This window comes from Catharus ustulatus, chromosome 1 (genome assembly GCF_009819885.2).
Source record: "Catharus ustulatus isolate bCatUst1 chromosome 1, bCatUst1.pri.v2, whole genome shotgun sequence".
NCBI lineage: Eukaryota > Metazoa > Chordata > Aves > Passeriformes > Turdidae > Catharus > Catharus ustulatus.
Genome location: NC_046221.1, coordinates 112,891,738 through 112,908,095, shown reverse-complemented (window position 1 = coordinate 112,908,095; position 16,358 = coordinate 112,891,738). Strand labels below are relative to the sequence as shown.

At 40.0% G+C, this 16,358-nt stretch overlaps 1 protein-coding gene across 3 annotated transcripts in view; it reads left to right on the top strand.

The window, feature by feature from the left end:
• OSBPL1A (oxysterol binding protein like 1A) overlaps nucleotides 1-16,358 on the top strand; it is a 75,896-nt gene that overhangs the window by 45,815 nt on the left and 13,723 nt on the right. For all 3 annotated transcript variants that reach the window (XM_033082827.2, XM_033082656.2, XM_033082979.1), the window contains 4 exons: nucleotides 1,294-1,456; nucleotides 8,185-8,341; nucleotides 13,299-13,374; nucleotides 14,941-15,075. In XM_033082827.2, the coding sequence (XP_032938718.1) occupies nucleotides 1,294-1,456; nucleotides 8,185-8,341; nucleotides 13,299-13,374; nucleotides 14,941-15,075 (531 nt within the window). The remainder of the gene's footprint in view (nucleotides 1-1,293; nucleotides 1,457-8,184; nucleotides 8,342-13,298; nucleotides 13,375-14,940; nucleotides 15,076-16,358) is intronic.

The following is a 16,358-nucleotide window of genomic DNA, read 5'->3' as shown; positions in this document are numbered from 1 at the left end:
TTGAAAGGGCGAAAATTTCTTCTATAAATCTTTCTCTAGAGGATATGTTTCCACCAGCATAGAAACTCTTCTCTGGAAGTGGCAAATCTCTTTTAATGTCTTCTTATTAGCCTCTTTTGTGCCCAGTTCTGAATCCGCTATTTGAGAAGTGGTTATAACTGAGGGGGCTGAAGCCTCCAAAGCAAAGCTTTAATGTAAACTGTAACCAGAGAGGACATACGAACAGTTCTTAAATTAGATTCAAAAAGGTAATGTTGGTATATGTGTAAGTTGTCCCTGTAACTGTTCCAAGAGATTAATTGTCATGTCCTTGCATGTTCTTAGAGGGGGAATTAGTGTTGTAAACTGACCTTTGAGAGTAAACTGGAGGACAAGGCAGGGGTTGGGGATGCTTTTAAAAAGGGACTGGAAGGGAGAAATGGAAAGATTCCATGGTTTAGGGACTGAAGGAGAAGTAGGTAGCACACTGAAGCCTTGCTGGGGTAGGAGGTGGCCATTTCTGAGCCCTCAGTGACACCCCTCTCCTCTCTGCTGGCAGACAGAGGAGGCAGGGAAGCACTAGCAAAAAAAAAAAAATAGGGGAAATAGGAAGGACATGCTGCTTTTCCCATTACTAGTACTGAATCTAAACATGGATAACCTCATCTGCTCAGGAGCCCATTGCATTTGTGGGTTTTAAAAAAAGTCCACCATCTGGTGGCTGGGCTTCTCTTTTTGTTAACTTCTGGCTCCTTGGTAAACTGCTCAGGGAGTTTAAAGGGAGGGTTGTTTATATCAACGTTTAAGTCAGTTATCAGAGGAATCTCTTTTTTAACCTCCTGTAATCTTCAGGGTTAAATGTTTTCAACTCATAGTTCAGTTGCAGTTATTTGTAACTGGCATTCACATTTGTTCTGTAATTCCATTTAGATGCTCTTGCTTGGACTAAATTGGAGCAGACTAGAAAGAGCTTGGTGCTTGTAGAAACTGATCACTGACTCTAGTTAGGGTCATCCAAGTAGAGCAGTAAATGTTTCCCCTCAGGTTTAAGGTATAGTTATCTGGCTTGAATTCACTTATGGAATTGTGATTGATGCTGTCAGATCTTACGTGTCAGATTTTTCAGCTACTAAAAATGCTGACTAACAACCTTATTATCATCACACAAGTACTGTAATATTCTCATTAATCCACGTGGTTTCAGCTCCAGCTGTTTGATAGTTATTTATTCATTAGAATCTATTTTCTGAACAGCTTCCAGCTACACATTCTTTGGAGAGATGAGATTTTATTCATGCGTGTATCTACTTATAGGTGAGGAATTTGAAACTGGAGCATGAGCAGGAGAAAAACAAGATCTTGTCAGAAGCATTAGAGACACTCGCTACTGAGCACCATGAACTAGAGCAGTCTCTGGTTAATGGATCTCCGCCTCTCAGCATCCTCAGTGAAGAGCAGTTCTATGATGCTGTTTCAGGTAAGTGGTGATGTCCAGAATGTGAGTGTGTAGTGAGTGTCTCGGGGATGGGTGGTGGGGGGAGAAGGTGGGAGCAGTCTCACTTCAAGTGAAATCTCTGCCTTTCTAATGTGGACCTAATTTTAGGAGTATGTTTGATGTATTTTGTGAGCAGGGCTCTAAAAATTTGCCAGAGTTGACCTGTAGAATTGTATTGCTTCACCTTAGCATGACCAAAGATTAGAAAACCGCAGGACAGAAATGGATGGTCTCATTGCTTGGGAGTCTACACCCTTTTTTAAAATAGCAAAACATAAGGCTCCTATTTTGGGAGAGGTAACTGTATCTTGTAGCCTTCTGACTTGCTTTGTCTATGGTGGTGTGTGCTTTTCGCTTTGTTCTGTTGTTGAAATCAGACTATAAAAATCCCTGGTTTTGAGGGATAATGATGTTAGGAAAGGCTTGTTCTATTTCAATTTTGTATACCTGAAGTGTTAAACATGAAAGAAAAGGATGAATCAAAATCCTGCATGCATTTCTTAAATGTCTTTTCTTTTCCTATCTGTTCTTTAGCTTGGTATCTTTCATAATTTTATATGCAGAACATGCCTGTGGTGATTTTGGAAGATTCTGAACTGCCTGAGATGATTACAGCATGCATTTGTATAGAGTCTGTACATAGTGCATCTCAATAGTAGCTCTAACTGGGTGATCTGGCAGCAGACACCTGCCTACAACTATAAAGGATCTGGAAAAGCTTGAGGGTGAGCATAATCTAACTGCAGCAGACAACTGGGCTGTGATGGCAAACTTCACTAGCAAGTATGGGGTTATTTTTTCTGTGAACTGAACTGTCTGATGCTTCTGACAGATGAGAAAAGTAGTGTTCCCAGACTCCTTGATAGGTGTTCTGCAGTCAGAAACTTAAGCTGTGAAATAGCAGGCAAAGGGAAGTCTATGCACAGGAACACAGTGAATCAACTTTGTGAAGGAGACTTTGCTGTTTGGCACAGCAGCAAATTTATCAAGTCTTCAAGTAGGAGAAGAGACTGAGGAACACTAAAACAGGTTCTTCCTCTGGAACCAAAGGAACAATTCTGCTGAAAGGCCTCAGGCTCTTTTGATTGTCAGCAAAGCAGAGAATAGTTCTTTATCTGATGCTGTTGGAATGTAGACTCTCCAGCTGGGCTTGCTTTGTGCATATGAGAGAATATTAAGCTCTAAAGAGCTGCTAGTTGCTAGATACATCTCATAACTGACGTGATCTCTAAATGCTGTTCAATTAAAGTGTCCAAAGCCACCTCTCCTGTTGTCAGAGGTGGTAGTTTTGTCCTTGCAAGCTACAAGCAAATCATATCAAGTGGATTTGTAAAATTGTGAAACTTGCTGAGTGCATATGTACAGAAACATACTTAAAAAAACTCAAATGTGATTTCTTTCTCTTTTGGGAGAAGTTACTTGACATAGTTCATCTTAATTGCATTTTAAATAATTTTCTGGGACAGACTTACTTTCTTGGCTGTCCATCATTTTAATCAGACTGGTGTTAGATTCTCTTCTCTGAGTTGTTCACATTTAGTGCTTTGCAGAGATTAAGGTCCTTTCTGTCTCTGAAGGGGGTGGGGATGGGGAGGTGGCTAGAAAGAGGGAAATGTGATGTATTTTCCTGACTGCTGAATACGTGTTACCACGTCCACTTCAAGCATAAAAGAAATTAGTTTTTTGTTGATATGGCTCGAGGAGAGGTTTTCTTGTTTCTGGAAATATAAATTGCTACAACTGTCTGCAAAGCTTTTACTTAACCTGATTTGCAAACTGATAGTGTTAAATTATATCTGTTTTGGACAAATAGCCATATTCATGAATTACCTTTCTAGGTTGTATAGGAGATTGAGCAAACACCAGTGTATTTTAACAGGGTGATATAACAAGTTATAATGTCTGTCAGTGGGAAAATGCCACTACTTAGAGTATTTTTTTCTATCAGGATGCCATCTTTCTGCTTGCAGTTCTATGAATTTTTAAATCCCTGCTGTAGGAGTGCGTTTAGAAGTGAGAGTGTTGCATAAGTAGGCTTGCTTTTTGAGCTGAAGAATTGTTAGTTTTGACTTGACAGGTTGAAAGAAGATGCCGCTGCTGCTTTTTGTTTTGGGTTTTTTTCAAAGAATTTTGTCTATAAAAGACATTTTTTATTTACTCTCAACAGAAGTATCACTAATGAGACAATTCAGAGCAGTTTTCAAGCAGGTTTTTGAGGAAGAGGTGTATCAAAAAGGATGTATTCACGCTGCAGCAGCTACTTGTCCCCATATGCCATGCTCTGGTTCAAATTGCAGAACAATCCAATCGCTCCTGAATGAAGCTGAATCAGAAGATACAGTCCAGATCCTATTGGGCACTCAGACCATGGCAGCAGAGTAAGAGCAGATCTGAACAGAGCAGCACTAGAAACGTATCTGGTTCAATTGTCAAGTCTTCAGCACCATCTGTTCCTCTTGCAAATCTGCTCCAGCCTGAGCCATGCTACCTGCTGGTGTTGGCATAGACTGAATTGTTCACTGTTAGTCTGTGATGTGTGGTTCTGTTTGTAGAAATTGTGACCACAGTTACAGAAATACGCTCTTCCTTTTCCAAAACTGGAGTGAGGAAAATGTTTGCAATGTGGTAAGATTACTTACTGGAGTTGGAGTTTACTTTCGGAAGTCTTTCTTTTTATCTTTCAGTGATATGCTGTTGGCAGTTCTTTTTGACTGTTGCAGTAATTCCTAAATCCCTGCAATGAGAGAGAAATTAAAGGAAGAACCTACAGAAAACACAAGTTATTTGTCTTACCAAAGCATGTTATCCAGTGTTAAGAAGAGCAAAGTTAAGGGTGTTATTAATCTGAGCCCTGATAGCCGTAGGTCACTTAACAGCGCTTCCCAGTGTGCTGACCCGCTCATCATGGGAGTGGTGGAGATGTGTAATTAAACTCGATACCACACAGAGTGCTGCAGCTCTCACTTTCAGAATTGGATGCTTAACATGTGTCAAAGTCTTCTATGTTTAAAGCAGGGTGGGGCAGAAGGGAAGAAGCACTGAACAAGTAGCAAAATTCTAAAAGACCAGTGCCATCTCCTAGAGAGCTGGAGAATTTATTAGTTTTGATTAATACAGACCTGAGGAACATATGAAAATGGAATAGGAATGCAGAGAACATCAACATTGCTCTAAAAAAACGGCTGAGCAGGTCAAGAATTAAAGGGTAAAGGTACTTGATTTTTCCCTTTTTATTATGCAAACTGTGCACCCATTTTGGGGAGAGTTTAGATCTGCCTTTGTTTTTGTCTTTTAAACAGGTTTTATCTGAGAGGAGGGGGTTTTTCTGCAAACAGGATTTTTGTATGTGTTGAGAGGGTTATTGATGGCTTTGAGTAGATGCAATCTTGCAATAAAAGAGTTATTTAGCTGCAGGAATATTTAAGTACACTGAAGCTAAACTGTCGTAGTACAGCTTCTGCTGGTATCTGCAAGTACTCAGTGCTGTGTTTATAAATAACTCTCCTAAATGGTACAAGAAGTAGCAACTACATCCCTTGCTTTTGCTTGTTCCTTAGTTTGTCTCCAGTAATCAGATCACTTTAAAGTAAAAATGGTACAAAAAGCATAGAAACCTCTTGCCCTTCCTTCCATGTTTAGAGTAGTTTGTCAAGTGGCTTTTTTTGAATGTGTACCAAAAATACTTCACAACCTCTGTGAGAACACTGCTGCCTGTCATTTCTTGCCTTAAACAGAGTTAAAAGAATGAATTCAAGCATCTCAGAGGGCTGGGGAAGCACCTGGTCAGAGTTGAAACCCAACAGTGCCAATGGCTAAACACTATATTTCTCAGGTTTATTTATTAATAAAAGACATTGGCCAAACTTTTCTATCTGCATCTGAAGACTTACCAGTTGTAGCAATAGGAAATGAGGTCTCTTGAGTTAAGTTTCTGTCATTGCTTCTGCTGTTTCCCAGTGCTCTCCCACTCTTGCAAAATGTAGCTGGTGTTTGTACTGTTATTCTTTCAGGTTTCCTGAGCTGGAGAGCTTCCTAGTCAGTCTGGTCTTGTCTCAGAGATCACTTTAAAATTTTGGCTTCTGAACAGGCACTCTTATTCCTTCTCCACCCTCCTCAGCCCACAATCCCTTAAGTTCAATTAAAAAAAAATCCCTCATTTTCTCCTAGTCATCTGTTTGACAGCTGCTCTGTAGAAACTTGTGAATATAAATCTTTTTTTTGCAGTGACGGGGGAGTATGCAAATCTTAATTCAGAAAAGAGTTCGCTGCAAGTGCATAGGGAAAAGCTCAGTTTGAGTTGCCTGTTGATCTGTGCTCACAATACAGTACTAGACTTGTTCACTCTCACACCCTAACAAATTCTCAAGGATTGCAAAGTTCATTAGGTTAAAGGAGGTAGCTGAGGTTAAGGGTTCAGAGATTGAGATCCTTGATGGCAGGAGCTGTTGTAAATGTACTTTCTGTTTCTTAGGAAAATGTGTGAAGCTTCTCTAGGGAGCAATTTCTTACAACAGTTTTGTTTCATTCTTCTACTGTTTCTTTTTGTATAGCACGGTATTGTTGCATTAGGTAAGGCACATTCCCTGGGGAAGGCTGTGTGGTCAGTGTCTACAGCTCTGGAAAGGTTTGCAGGTGTGGAGCTCAGTCCAGCAGAATGGTCTCTTGGCACTGTAAGGCCAGCATGAGGAGAACTGAATGTGTGTGGTGTTTAAAAATCTTGGTTATGCTGAGAAGCACATCCAAGAGTGGCAGGCAGTTCTAGTGAAGCTTATCTGCTCTTGCCTTTCTGCTGTGGAGTCCTAGGTCTGCTGCAGAAACTCAGACTGAAGGAATTTGCACTCTGACTGTTGTCTGAAAGCAAGACAGTCCTGGATGGTACAAGAGAAGAAAGGACCTTACAGGAGCCAGAGTTTCCTTTATGTTACTGGGTTGGCTTCATGCTTTTCCTGTCATGGTAACTGTTGGCACTGTTGAGGGGCTTCTTCCAAAAGAGAGGTGGAATACATACCTCGAAGGGCTTTATAGCTTGTTGTGTGGTCAAGAAGCTGAGGCCCAAGTTGTGTTGCACTCCTAGAGTGTCTCTTTCACTGCAGTATTTGGATGTGCAAGAAAACGGTGTTTTCCTGGCTACCTGGGTTTAGGAACTCTAGACAAATCTGTGTTTTATGTAACAAACTTCTCCCAAGTAAAAACGCTTTTCCTTACCCTACTTGTTATATATAGTACCCACCAAACTAATGCTTTGATACGTTATATCATAACTTGGCACAGAACTAGACTGACAAATTTGGGGAAAATTGTGAGAAGATTCTCTGGAGTGCCAGTCCACTTCTTTAACATATCCTCAGCACCAGCTGGCAGTTCTTTTCATTCCCTAGCAACTGGCTTAATTTCAGTACTGTCTTGATGAGGATAGACATGGATGTTTTAAATGAAAGATCTCCTTTATGCTTCTAGATCTCTCTCTAGGAAGTATGGAGTCATTGTGACACAGCCCATCCATTTATCAGGATTCTGTCCTGTTTCTGACCCTTATGTAATCTGGATAGGAAGTCTTCCTATCACTATATATATACAAAGCAATATACAATTTACATGTTCTGGAGAAGCTACTGGCGTAGCTTTTTAAAGACAAAACAAGAAAGCACCTGGCAGTAGACAGCTGTGAGTGAGATATTCTTTTGGACTGGCTGCTACTTCAGCAGATTTTGATTACTGGTTTTGAATTAGAATGAGTATGTGAGAGAATGGCTAATTTTGCAATTATTTCTTTGGGATTTTGCAGCCAAGAGCAACAGCATATGCTGGAAGCAGTATATGGCAGGAATAGTGTCTGCTGTAGATTGGGTCTGTTATTCAGAAGCAGTGAGGCTTGCATTAACTGTTTGCCATTCAGTGTGGTACCTGGTTTCTGCTAAAGAATTTTTCAAATGAGATAGAAGTTGTCTTCAGTTGCTCCCTCACTTCCTGGAACTTGCAATTGGATTATCCTTTGTCAGGTTTGAAAGAAAACCTAACACAGAAATACAGCCTTTGCTTGGCTGATTTGGGGTAGCACTGTCTCTTCTCCAGAGCTGAACAAGTAATACCTGACCAAAACACTGGTTGGAAAGGTGTTGTTGTTGATGTTTGGTTTAGTTTGAGATGTGATGTGGTTTGTACTATTAACCTGCCTTCCACAGTACAAAGTTTATCTTATTGATTGGTGAGCTTATCACTTAGACGTTGCTGGGACCTACGTAGTTTGTGTTATCTATATGATACATCCTCCTGTTCTTTGATACTTGTTCAGTGAGTTGGGAAGTGAAGGTTGGTGAACAGCACTGAGAGTCTTAAGAACTTAGACCTAACTGAAGAAGGAATCATTACTCAAGGTACTGTTTGTTCAGTAGGGTACTGGCATCTGTATGGCACTGGCACTTGTCCTAAGCAAGCTCTAGTAGCTTCAATTTAAGAAATATGCCAGATTTTGGCTCAGTTGGATAGAGGATTTTTAATGTATTGTAGTCTTGCTTATGATGCAATTTCTTTATATGTAGATGCTGGGCTGCAGCGGTCTCTGGCAGTACTAGTTACTTACCAAATGGATGCTGTCATCAGGACACAGTAGGCTACTTAGGTTTCAGTTTTGTACAAGGCAAGGAGACCTGTTAGTGACTGAAGTCTAGCACAGGCGGTAGATTCATTAACATGCACCTGCTCTTTTGCAGATTCGGAATCTGAAAAATCATTAAGTGGGTTTGAAACAACAGCAGCCTACTCGTTAGAGGACAGCATGGATTCCAAAGATACGATAACTTCAGGCATGTCCGAAGAAAAGGTGTGTGGCAGTGGGGAGTCGCTGTCAAACGGAATCAAAAAACACAGGTAGGATGTTGTCCATTCTTGAAGTTCTATAATATGTGTTAATGGTAAGAGAGCACAGGAATCTCTGAAAAGCTAACAGAAAACTTTTAAAACTTTGCTAGGGATGATTGACAAGTAATTGGTTGTGCTATGATTTTATAAAGACTGTTTTTCCAAGGTTGGTGTGCTCCTTTGCATCTTGATGATCCAATCTAAATAAGTAAAAAACAAAATATAATGTGCTGTTTAAAAATGGACACACTTGGTTTTTATTAGATCTTGTTGAAATCTATGTGGATTTTAATTCCTTCATTTATCTTTAATGACCTATACCTCCTATTGCCTCTTTAATTCCGAGTTATTTGATCCTTCTATTGGTATCAGGAATGAATGAAAAATATTGCTAGCCTGGCATCAGAAACTCAAATGTGAACAAAGGGAGTCTTATTCTAAAAGTCTCATCCATGTTTTATGTGCTTATTTTGTGTTGTCAAATGATCCATTTTTGTTTGTTTCCTTGCTGATAAAGGAGGACAATAGGTCTGGAGTTAATGAGATGTAACAGACACCACTATTCTCCAGTTTCAGTGAAAGGGCAATATAACATTTGTGCTACAGATAAAGCCAGACTTCAGCATGTTTCAAAGAGACTATTCTGGAAGTGTTTTGGACATACAGGATGATGATGGGGACACCACGTTTCTGTAAAAACAGGAAAATAGTATTTAATTTTACAGAAGGAAGCTAGATGGGCTTTAATTACTTGGTATCTTAAATAGTTAAATTGCAGTAACTGCTGAAGTGTGCTGGTATTAGACCTGATGTTTCAAGGGTCAACCTGTGCATGTCTCATACTAGACAAAGACTGAATCAAATGAGGGCTTGGGTGGAGTAATGGGTGTTTTGGGGAGATAACATAAAGCAGCTGACTAAGAGTGTTGCTTTGCTCTAGTGCTATTAGCAAGATGGTATTTATGGCCTTGGCTAAGTGCCTTCCCTAATTAGAGCAGGAAGTTCAGTAGTGGGGGAGGAAGCAGTAGGTGGAGGTGGACATCTGAATTGCCTTCACTGCCTTGGAAACAGTGAGGAGAGAGGATGCAGTACATAATCAGCATGAGAATGATGGTGCATGTTGACTTGCATTGTATTGAGGGGTTTTAACAGAAGTTACCCTTCCATTTACTATAAAAAAGAAGTTACTTGGCAACTTCTTGTAATGCTGCACAGTGCTATCAAAACTGCAGAGAGCAGGTGACTGGAGCATTTTAAAGCCCCTGATTTTATAAAGAGTAGTGGAAAGTAGTAAACATGTAGATCTGTCTCAGTTGTTTCCCTGAGCTGCCTGTCTTCTAGTAGTTAAGAAAGCATAGGATGTTGAAGTAAAATGCATAAATCAGCTAATAATTTACTGCTAAAGGAAAGTGAAACCTTTTATGAATCTGCTTTGCATTTAGATAAGAATGTATGGCCATATTTTATGTGACTAAATGACAATAGAATATATGGCTGTATTTATGGGATTAAATTACTATAACAATATTATAGGTTAGACTTTTTTACCTGGCACTTTGGGGACAACTCCCAGTGTGACACCAAATACATTGATGCAAACTGTTTCTCCCAGAAGCTCAGACAATTTAAACTTGACCTCCAAGAGAACTTTCTCAGGGGATGGGACATGTGTCTTTTCTGAGGCTGTTGGTAATAGCCACGTTTGGCTGGTACAGCATCAGTTTCATGTGACTTCAGAACTGTGTTACCTGCCTGGAGCTGCTGGCTCCAGTTTGTGCCTGTTTTGTCTGGGGGCTGGTTCTAATTACGTGCACGTGGTCAAATAGCACTGTCTGTGATGCCACCCGTGTCCTTTCCAGTGCAAAGACTACAACCTCTTGGTGCTATGCAAAGTGAGGGGTTCTGAATGTTTTCACATCACTTAATTCCATCCTTACAACCTTGAGTTTGCTTATAGCTTTTTCCTTTTTTTAACTTCCATTTGTGTTAACCACAATGTGGAAACAAGTCACTTAGAAAATAGACCAGATTAATTTATTTTGCTTAAAACCTTCAGATGAGTAGAGGATCTTTGCCTTTGGGTTGCACGTGAGATTACCTAACACTGTTCAGCAGACAGTTTAAGTAAGATGATTTCCTGTCTTCATCTAGGCAACCTGAGCTCTGCTCTGCACCTCAGATATTATTTGAGTGGTTGAGAGTTTTCCACACAGAATTGGAGGTTGGTTTTTGCTTGGCAGGGGGAGCATACATGACTTGGGTTTGGAAATGTAGAAATAAAAGGATTGAGGAATAAAGAACTGTTGGTTCAAAGGAATTAAAAGTGCTGGGAAGTACATATACAAATAGATTAAGCCAGTACCACATATAATCTGCAGGTTTATTCTGGGGATTTTTTCTGGTTGTGTTTGTTTGTTTCCTTTTTAAATGTAGTTTGCATCCTGCTGATGGTTCACAGAGTGTTTTGAGAGTAGACTTAATTTTTGTTACACTTCTTGGGAGAGGATTTGAGAGATAGAATAGTACAGTAAATAATCAGGAAGCATTGACATTACTTATTTTTAAGAGGGAATTTTTTCACCTGAGCCAAACTTAAAAAAATAAAAAGACAAGAAAACCCCTATCCCTCAAAAAAGTCCAGGCAAATCCCCAAAAACTCCAGTACATAAAAATGTTCTGTGTCAAGTGCCAACATTTTACAACCACTTGTCAATGCTCTTTTCCTGTTATTGTCGAATTTTGTTGTCAGCTTTCCCTTTGGTCCCTGCATTGGGGGCCTTTCAGAATGCAAACATGTTGGTTCATAGCATACAGGAGATTGTTCATGTTGGCATGAAAAGCAAGCTAAACATGACTTTTTTACTCCATATGTTTCCTTCTCCCACAAGATTCCTGTAGCAGTTGATGTGTAATAGTTAATGCTTTGGACAAGTGTTTTTGTTTAAGTGAAGGATCCTAAATACTTCTCATCTGTTCTAGTGCACAGAAATTCCAGCAGATGTTTTTGTCACTTAAAGCTAAAATTAACTTCTGAGTTGTTTTTGGAATTGACATCTGGAGGGAAATTTTTGTATTCAAAAACCATTTGTTTAATCACAGGGAGTATGTCAAAGTTTAGTAGACCTCAAGTCTTGGCTGCCTGTCATTTGTCCACATGTCCTTACTTGTCCCTGGGATCTTCCTTCGTGGCTTAAAACTGCTTTGTTTGTTTTTCCTCTGTGTGTGTGTGTGTTTTAGAGGGAGGAGAGAGCTGACTCCCTTAGCAGTTTGACTGATATAAGCAGCAAATATAGATGAGTGGCCGAAACGGAATGCCAACATTCAAGTGATTAAACAAATTGAACAGAAAGGCAGGTTAACTTTAATAATAATATAAGTTTTAGTATGTAGGGAAAGCAATTCCTTTGTATACTTCAGCAAAGTAAGGATTAATGTGTTTAACATGCAGAAGGGCTTACTTAAACACAAATACCCACTCTGCTGACTGCCTGCATTAAAGGACACACAGGAAAAACAAGTTAACATTACAAATGAAGATAAAACTGAATAGTTGGTGGACACTGTCCTCTCCTGGACATTTGTATCAAAACACCCACAGAAGTATTTTATACCTAATATTATTCAAGATGATCTGTTTCACAAAACATTTTTGTCTCAGTGAAAAGTCAGAATAGGGAGTGAGTGGTGGTATGTTGGTCAATTGAAATAAATCCTCTTACCTACACATCCTCCACAGGGGAGCTGAGTATAACATGTTGGTGTTGGGCTTGTAGCTACTTGCTAACACAGTAGTTTGCTACTATGAGGAGATCAGACATATGAGGGTTTTTGATGGGATTGGACTTTTTTGATTTTTAAGGAACATTTTTTTCTTCTTTCTGAAAACTGAAGCATCAGCCCTGGTAAAGGTGTTCCAGTGGCAGATTAATAGCACAGGAGGTTGGGCTACTGAAACAAACAGTTTAGCCTGAATATTTTTTTTCTCTAGGCTGTGTTTCTGTTTATCAGAGAGGTGGAGTAGAGAAGGAAGGTACAGCCTGTTCACACTCTCTGGAAAAGATTGCTTTAGCTACCTTGAGCAGAGACAAGACAACTTTGTTTAGGAGTGCAACACAATAATTTAGAGTTAACTGAACTTCGAAGCTTTAATAATTCATGCAGTTTGAGTGAGCTCTAGGTAATTTTTATCTATTGATAAGAACAGAAAAATTGTTACTTTTGCTCATTGGCAATAGCTTCATGATCCAAAAATGGGTTGTGGACAAAGGACTCTGACCAATATTTGTGCCTTTCTAGAAGTAAATCGGACTAACAGTTGAGCTGTTGAGTAGCAGTAAGAAAACTGAACAAACTGTGCTTGATTTCCTGTAATGCTGAGAAATGTGTTCTTAGCCTAAATGCGGGTCCTTCAAAGTATGCTTATGGCTTGTTTCAGGATATGTCAGCCCCCTGTAGAACTGGCTGCTCTGCTTGCTCTTCTTTAATGATGCTGCTCTTTTCTATTGTTCCTGAGGGCTGGTTTTAATGTACGCCATAAATGTTGTGGCCCTTCATTGTCAGTGTAAAGGGGACTGGCCGAAAAACCCCAAAACAACTGCACTGTTTAACCCTCAGATCTGTTCAGACATAGTGAACGTACTTACTTAGCTATTCAGTGAACTTCCTTTTCTCACAAAGACACAACTAAATATCTTATTGGTGCCACTGTGAAAACTGTTCTGGTGACTGCTGTAGACATTCTCTTCCTCTGCTGTTATGCAAAGTTAATGGTTCTGGTTTTGGAGTAATTCATGTTCGTATGCAGGTAAAACAGTTTAAGTGCTTCAAAGCTGTCATCTCCCCTGGATTTGTAATTTTAAAATTGGGAAACTGTTACTTTCATAAATGAGCGTTTGCATTTCTTAGTCATGGTTAGTATTGGAAAAATTTTCTAACTTCTGCTTTTTCTCCCTCTTCCTTTCCACAGAACAAGCTTACCATCTCCCATGTTTTCCAGAAATGACTTCAGTATCTGGAGTATCTTAAGAAAATGCATTGGCATGGTAGGTAATTGGAAAGCTATGATAAAAAATGGGTAGTGATTGTTTTATTTGAGGCCCAAAGGAAAACTTGTTTGGGAGAATAAGTCTTTTGTATGTGTTTTTCTGTTTGTTAATGGGGATGATTTGGTTATTTTAGCTTGTTTATTTTTAATTTTCTGCTTATGCTTTATTTGCCTTCACAACTTAAGAAGGTAAGACTTAGTCAGAGCAATATTCTTTCAGTAAAAGCATATTCTCCTGACTTGAAACCTTTAAATACTTTGTGGGGGATTTTTTTTTGTTTATTTTGACTGTAGAAAAAACAAAACAACCCCAGAAAACAACCACTTTCATTTTGCTTTTGTCCATTCCCCTTAGTATCTGCATCTTCCCCCTTCCATGGTGTTACTGACCAGACGGTGGCCAGATCAGAGTTAGCTGGTTGGCACCTAATCTGCTTCCAGCTAGGTGTGAATTGAGAAGAGCTCTTCCCTCCATTAGATCCTACAATAGGCTGAAAATACTTGCTGCTGATAAACCTCTGTCAGTCTCTAACAGCAGTCTACAGAAGGGAAGGTTTGTGGGTTTAGTTGCTGTTGTTTTCTTCTTTTCCTTTTTGTGTAGTTAGGAGCAGCACCAAGCAATGAGGTGTGGAAATGCTGGGGAATCCCTGCATCAGCAATTCCAAGTTTCTGGAGCTGATACGAATTGTCTGAGGCTTCTCGCAGTGTGGAGAAGCCCTTTGTATTTTGTAACACTTTAGTGGAAAAGTGTTACAAAATAAAAAGAACAGATGGAAGCCTGTCTTGCATAAGGTGTGTGCAGGAAAAAAGGGTCTTAATCCTGCTTTGCAGCAATATCTGCAGAGAAGTTGTAGTTGTGGAGGGCAGCAGAACTTGTAGTGGCTTGTACCAAAGCATCTGCCAAGGCTCCTGGTGCCAGGTGCTGCTGTTAAGGCTCAGGACAGTGCTGTTTGCCACATCCTTGGCCAGCAGTCATACTTGCACTCTTTTAATTTGCTGCTGCAGGCAGTTTGAACTGTTGCTGTATTATGCATTCAGAGGGCATGCTTTTTAAAAATGGATCCAAACTGTAGGGCTTCCTTTAAATTCTTATTCCTGTTACAAACCCCCTTTTTTCTTCAGATTACAGAATCCCTCTTTTTTCTCTTGTACACCATGTTTCCCTGCCCTTTCTCATTCTCTTCCCCCAGTTTGCCTACCTGCCTCAAAAAAAAGAGAATATATTTACGTAATTAGATGGTCTGTATCTATTTATGGAATAATGGATAACTTGGTCTTTAATGCTTCTTTCTATTGTTTCATCTCACCTTCTTAATGCATTAATTGATAGGAAGTTTGATGTTTGGTTTCTTTTTGTTTTAAAAGGAGCCTTAACGCCAGCACAGCTCTGCTTATTGAGCTCATAAGAGTTTTGTCCTTTCAGTATTAGCAGAGGCAGGTCAAGCACATTGCATTAGCACTAAGAGCATCATTTATTTTTGTAACAAGCCAATTACACTTGGGTTACTGCGGGTCAGTGTATCTAATCATCCAGCTTCTAACACGAATTTCATTTGTGTATCAGGAGTTGTCAAAGATCACAATGCCGGTTATATTCAACGAGCCACTGAGCTTCCTCCAGCGACTCACGGAGTACATGGAGCACACATACCTCATCCACAAAGCCAGCTCACTTTCCAGCACAACTGAGAGAATGCAGGTACATCGGCTCTGCTAGTTCTTGGGGAGTGTTGGGGGATCTCTCTTCCTTATAGATGGCCTCTTTGTAGGAGCAACTCCTGTAACTTGCTGCATGTTAGGTGCTCTTATTCATTAACTAGTTTTGTTTGTTGTCCTGGTTTTCACAGGGATAGAGTTCAGTTTCTTCCTAGAAGCTGGTATGGTGCTGTATGTTGCATTTAGAATGAGAATAATGTTGGTAACACACTGTTTTAGTTGTGCCTAAGCTGTGCTTACAGTAAGTTAAAGAATTTCTGCTCCTTTTGTGCCACTCCACCAGCAAGGAGACTGGGAGACACAAGAAGCTGGGATGGGGGTAGAGCTGGGACAGCTGGCCCCACTGTACAGAGGGATATTCCATACCATATGGTGTCAACCTCAATATATAAACTAAGAGAAAGCTGTCTGGGGGCTCCTGCTCAGGATCTGATGGGGCAGTAGTCAGTGGTGGTGAGCCATTGTGCTGTGCATTACTTGTTTTGATCATTTTTTTCCTTTGCTTTTCTGCCCTATTAAGCTGCCTTTATCTCAACCCACTGATTTCGCCTTTTTTATCCCCCCAGTCTCTCTCGTCCCATTTGGGTTGGGGAGGAGGGGGGTGAGTGAACAAATGTGTGGTGTTTATCCTGCTGGGTTAAACCACAATAGTCCTTTATGGCATTCCATCAGAAGCAGAGCTTGAAGGGTTGAGATAACAGTGAATCTGACCAGAGCATAATAAAACAAATTCATTATAAGCATTTATGATATTTGTTTGATAATCTCTGGTTGCAGTTTTGATTTATTTGCTTAGAGCTGCTGTGAATGTTCTTGGAGTTATGTTATGCAACATCTAACTTGCTGTATATGTTCCCTGCTGTGCTGTTTATCACCTCTGGGGGCTGGGTTAAGGTTAGCGTTTTGTTGTACTTTGTAACAGTGTCTTATGATAGAATTCCTGGTGCTGCATCTGAGCTGGTATTTGTACTCAGCATGGCCAGCATTTCCCCACTTTGGGAGCCATCTATAGGAAACCATTCATAGTTACACCTTTTGCCTTTTCTCATCAGAGAGCCAATCCACAAGGGAGATCCCTTCTTCCATCATCCCCTTCTCCTCCAGGCTAATGAGCTCTTGAGAATTTCAAATATCATCAGGATATCAAATCCACTTGTTCCTTTGCTGCATCTCCTGAATGTGTTTCAGGTCCTGTTTATGGTAAAGCAACTCTTTGTGGATACCACACAGGGATCTGCCCCCAAGGCTGGAAAGCTATGAGTGGCA